At 44.7% G+C, this 5,368-nt stretch overlaps 1 protein-coding gene across 3 annotated transcripts; it reads left to right on the top strand.

Moving 5' to 3' along the window:
* The first annotated feature begins 800 nt into the window (after positions 1-800).
* Positions 801-3,025, top strand: TCEAL4 (transcription elongation factor A like 4). Of its 3 annotated transcripts, none has more exons than XM_065915594.1 (3): positions 801-819; positions 1,692-1,770; positions 2,126-3,025. In XM_065915594.1, exon 3 carries the CDS (start codon positions 2,152-2,154, stop codon positions 2,836-2,838), a length of 687 nt encoding a protein of 228 aa, XP_065771666.1. In that variant the 5' UTR covers positions 801-819; positions 1,692-1,770; positions 2,126-2,151; the 3' UTR covers positions 2,839-3,025. The 3 variants fall into 3 exon arrangements, with proteins under 3 accessions (XP_065771666.1, XP_065771667.1, XP_065771665.1); XM_065915595.1 differs by lacking the exon at positions 801-819 and adding an exon at positions 982-1,112 and having other exon boundaries at positions 2,131-3,025; XM_065915593.1 differs by lacking the exon at positions 801-819 and adding an exon at positions 983-1,112.
* Positions 3,026-5,368: the final 2,343 nt, after the last annotated feature.

Below are 5,368 nucleotides of genomic sequence, written 5' to 3'. Positions count from 1 at the left end.
TTTTAAAGACCTTCTACATGAAAAGCTTATGTAGAAGCAGAAGCTAGTTATTCAGAGCTTGTTATAACAAGGGAGTTAGCCACCCTAACTTGTGTTTGGCTGAGACTTAAAGATAGGCAGGGCAATGGGAAAACTTGAGAGTGAAAAAAACGAAGACCATATTTTCTCTGATTGGAAGTTGTTGGCAGTGAAACGCTGGTGAGCCAGAGGTATTTTATGTGATTGGTTTGGGGAGCATATTTAGATTTCTCTAGTTAGCAGCAGGGCAAAAATAGGAAGGCTGGTAGTCACTGATCAATTCCAGAAGATTGCTGTAGAGGCTGTGGTTTGGCTTGTGGGGCTGCTTGCTACAGAGGTTGTGGGTTACAATTCTACTGTTATCTGGTCATCGTCCGCGTATTCAGTCTCTCACTTAAAAATAAAAATCATTCTTTCATTTTGTTTCAAATATAAAATCATTTTCAGATCTAAATATTTAATTGATTAGAAAACTTATGTTTTGCATACCAGGAAAAAGAGACAATTTCACTTTGACGGTAACATTTTTTCCTAAAAGTGCAATATTCTACTCTTTGTACAATATTTAAGTTCACAGTCATAGGATTTCATTTGTAACTCTATGTTCTTTCAATGGAATTTAAGAGCAAAGTTAGACTCCTCCCCCAGACTGCCCAAACCATTAAAAAAAAAAAAAAGCCTCTGAGGTTTTGTTTTGTTTTGGTGGCGCCAGGCAGCATGTGGGATCTTAGTTCTCCCACCGCGGATAGAACCCGTGCCCGCTGCAGTGGAAGCGCGGAGTGCTAACCACTGGACTGCCAGGTAAGTCCCCACCTCTGTGGTTTTTACTAAAATTATTTCTTTGACCAACTTCTCAAGAAGAGGAAAAGGACAAAAGGGCCCAGAGAGGTTAAGAGGCACCTGCCGGAGGGAGGCGGTGGGCGGTTAGCAGACGCCGGCTGGTGGGCGGGGTACGGGGGCGGAGCTCGGGTGACGCGACGCTCACGTGACCGTTGGGCCCAGAAGTGGGCACCGGTCCGGGTACTGGCCCTCCCTCAGTGCTGTCGGACCCGGAGCCGTTGCGAGCCCCTAGTTGTTACTCCTGGTTCTTTCAGGTCAGTGTGAGGGTTCTCGTCGCTGCCTGTGGGACACCGGAATGGGGGAGGAGGAACGGGCGCGGAAAGGAGAAAGGTTGGGGATGGGGTTCTGGTCGAGGGGAGCTGGCCAGACTGTAGCTAGTGATGGCGGTGGGAAAACGGCTAAGGGGGAGCAAGCGGCCGTTGGGCGGGGGGAGGGGAAAGCGGACACCCCAAGTACCCATTCCCCTTTCTCTACACATCCTCTTCTCTGCCTTCCGTCCATTTTGGAGCCGGAGATTGTGAGCTAGGGGGCGCCCCAGCAGTGAGGCAGTGGAAATAAATCCTCTCTGCCACTCTGTGCGTGGAGTAGAAAGTTGACCTCAAGGGTGGGGAGGCTAGTTGCCTTTGGGAGAGAAGGACGCAGAGATCCAAAATTAGTTTGGAAAACATCCTGGTCTGGCGCCCGAGGCGTGAAAAGAAATGGCGGCTGGGGTGCATGGGGCGGAGGAGGTGGAGGGAGGGAAACGTTGGGTGAGGAGGGCAGGGATTCTGGAAGGGGACCCGAGTCCCTGTGCATTCACCGATGCGCATCCCCGGTCTCCTGTCTGTCTGCAGGTCTACGTGTCTGTTGTTCCCAGCTCTCTACTGGGCTAGGGCTATAGAAAGAGGAGGAACCTGTCCAGAATCCCCGCAGGTCAGTGAAGGAGGAGGGCACTGGACAGGGACCCAGAGGGGTGGGGAGTGTGGAGGGACCGCCCGCGAAGAATTGGGGGCCCCACTGCCCACTTCCCAACACATTTACACACTGCCGCGCTGAGCAAGCATAGGGAAAAATGGCAGGGCCTGCCAGGGAAGTGTTGTCTCACGTGTGCACGAGGAATGGTGGGGTAAAGGGTGGGCAAAAGGCATTCACGGAGGGCCAGGCCAGGTCAGGAGATCCCTGACAAATGGCAAGAAATGACTACTACTATCCGGACCTGCATTTCACCTCCAAAACCTCAGTCTCTCTTGTCTCCTCTTTGTCTTCTCTTCCCCCGCCCCACTCTCAGGACAGGAAAAGGAGGGGACACTCAACATGGAAAAACTCTGCAGTGAAAATGAAGCAAAGCCTGAGAACCAAGACAAGATGGAAAACAAAGAACAGCCACTGGATGCAGGAAAACCAGGAGCAGCTTCTACTAAGGAAGACAAAGAAATGTTAGAAAACAAGGAAAGGACAGATCACAAGGGAAAGACAGATGAGGAAGTATTAAAGGTTAAGGAAAGGCCAGAGAATGAGACAAAGCCAAAAGAAGGAAACCCAGAGAGCCAAGGAAAGCCAGTGAGTGAGGAAAAAGCAAAAGAAAGAAAAGCAGAGAGTGAGGGGAAGCCAGAGAGTGAAGGAAAGCCAGTGAGTGAGGGAAAACCAAAAGAAGACAAGCCAGCCAGCGAACCAAGGGAACCAAGGGCTGGCGGAAAGCGCCCAGCTGGGGAGGATGTACCCAGGAAGGCCAAAAGAAAAACCAACAAGGGGCTGGCTCAGTGTCTCAAGGAATACAAGGAGGCCATACATGATATGCATTTGAGCAATGAAGAGATGATAAGAGAATTTGATGAGATGGCCAGGGTAGAGGATGAGGTGAAGAAAACCAGACAGAAATTGGGGGGGTTTATGTGGATGCAAAAAAGTTTACAGGACCCCTTCCACCCACGGGGCCCAAGGGAACTCAGGGGTGGCTGTAGGGCCCCGCAAAGGGGCTTTGAAGACATTCCTTTTGTGTAGTGCCTCTGGCAGGCATTTCCCAGGCCTTGTGCTTTATTTAACCTTATGCTAATCCTATACTTTAGGTGTCGCTCTCATTATTCAACTGCAGCCCTCTGTGTTTCAATAGCAGATTTTCATCCATTGCATGGAAAAATGTTTATGGTGCATTGTAAAATTAAAAACAAAAATAGTTTTCAGAACCATATATATGGCATCAGTCTATTTTTGTAAAACTACAAAGATACTTTACTAGTAATCCATGTACAGGAAAAACTGAAAACTGTCTACTAAAAATCAACAGTGGTTATCTGTGGCTGATTTTTTTTTCTGTTTTTTTTGGTTCATCTGTTTATATTCTCTTAAAACACAGATTACTTTTTATCATAGCAATAATAAAAGATAAAAAATAGGAAAGCAATACCAAGCAGTCAAGTATTATTCAGTGAAGTGCCTTCTGAAGGCAGTGGAAACACATAAAATATGTGTTGCCAGGATGTGAACTAAGTAAAAGTCACATTACCTCTGGGACTCAAAGGTGCAAGAATCAACTTGGCAGTTATTACAGATCCATTGTTGTAAGGGAGACTCTTGGCATCAGTGAATTGGGGATAAAACTTGCCTCCCAGGGCTGTGGAGAATATTCAATAAGATGCTGAGTATGTGAGCTGCTTTCCACCCTCTCCCCTGCACTAGCAGGGCCAGAGCCCCATCAGATGTTTTGGAGAGGGCTGAGGAGGTTTCAAGTGTGTGCAGGAATAAGTCCAGATAGCTGTGAGGTGGGTGGCCCTCTCCAGCTGGGGTAATGTCATGACTCTTGGGCGGTATGCCTCTGCTTATGGGTACTGTACCCTCCTAAGGCTCCCACCACTGGGCTGATGGGCTGGAGACCATGATGGTCTAAGGCAATACCGTGTCACTACTGAAAGGTGGACAATTCTCTACAGTAAAGTTACCCTAACTCACCTGGTTAGCACCCAGTTGTCACTTGGGTCTTGCTATTTATAAACTTCTTATAAAACATACCTTTCCAAGTATTTTGTTGGTTTGTGTGTGTTTCTGCATACAGCCATCTGCACTGGATTTAGATACTGGAGATTGAACCAGGAGAAAAATCTGTGACCAGATGCTGTGCTGTTCTCACCTGTTAATCTCATCTGCTGACGCTTTTTTCTTAGAAGTTGTCTCCTAGGAAATTCCTGTTAAGCCCTGGCTTATCATTTCAGCAGACCCATCTACCTATGTGATTTTTTCCCCCTCTGGCTCATCATTAGCCTTTTATTTGCTTATAGTGTTTCTTTAAACCTTTAGGCCAGTTGTAGATTTACAGAATTATTACAAAGATGCAGTTTCCATATACCCCATACTTGTTATTAACATTGTTACTTTTTAGCTGAAGCGTTTGTCACAATGAACCAATGCTGATACGTTATCATTAACCAAGATACATTTTTTATTCAGAGTACCTCAGTTTTTCCTTAATGTCTTTTTTCTGTCCCAGGATCCCATCCAGGTTATCATCTTACAATTAGTCATCATGTCTCCTTAGGTTCCTCTTGGCTGTGACAGTTTCTCACACTTTCCCTGTTTCTGATGCCTTGACATTCTTGAGAAGCACTGGTCAGGTACTTTGTATAGTGTACCGCAATTTCAGTTTGCTTGATTTTTCTCTTATGGTTAGACAGGTGTGTTAAGTGCTTTTTTGGGAAGAGGATCAAACAGGCAAAATTGCATCATATAAAGGGTATATACTATCAATATTATCACTGTTGATGTTAATGTTGGTCACCTGGCTGAAGTAGTGGTCTCAGGATTCTACATGGTAAAGTTACTCTTATTTCTCCCTTTCTAGACTATACTCTTTGGAAGAAAGTCACTCTGCACAGTCTACACTTAAAAGACTGCGGTATTACACTTAAAAGACTGCGGTATTATGTTCAATCTCGTTGAAGATGAAGTATCTCCAACATTTATTTGGAATTCTGCATATTTGATTTCTCCCCATTTATTTAATATACTTTGGACTATAATACTACTATATATATTTTCATTGCTCAAATTTTCCACTTTTGGCCATTGGAAGTTCTTTGAGTTGGCTCTTGCATCTATTTAACATACCCCCATCATTGTGTACGTGTGTGTGTGTTTTTGTAAAACTTTCTGGCACTACAAAATGGTCTAGTCATAAAAAAAAAATGGTCTAGTCATATCTTGCATATTTCCTGCCCAAATCCTAGAATCAATCATTTCTCCAAGGAACTCTGGTACCTTTGGTTGGAGAATGGTACTAAAAGCCAAGATTTAGATGTTAAGTGTACACCCTACGATTTGGATATCATTGCTTCTAGGCCCTTTCAGTTGATAAAGAAGATCTATATGCATCTCTTTCTGTCTCTCTCCATATATATATATGTATGTACATTATACATCTTTATATGTTTTAAAATATATATAGAGAAAATTTTATCTTTAGTCTTAACAGACTCCACTCATTTCCAAAGTTACCTATATCAGTGTCTTATTCTCCCATCCTTTTCAGTGAAGTTTCATG

Source organism: Muntiacus reevesi, chromosome X (assembly GCF_963930625.1).
Source record: "Muntiacus reevesi chromosome X, mMunRee1.1, whole genome shotgun sequence".
Classification (NCBI taxonomy): Eukaryota; Metazoa; Chordata; class Mammalia; order Artiodactyla; family Cervidae; genus Muntiacus; species Muntiacus reevesi.
This window is presented reverse-complemented; position numbering and strand designations above follow the sequence as displayed.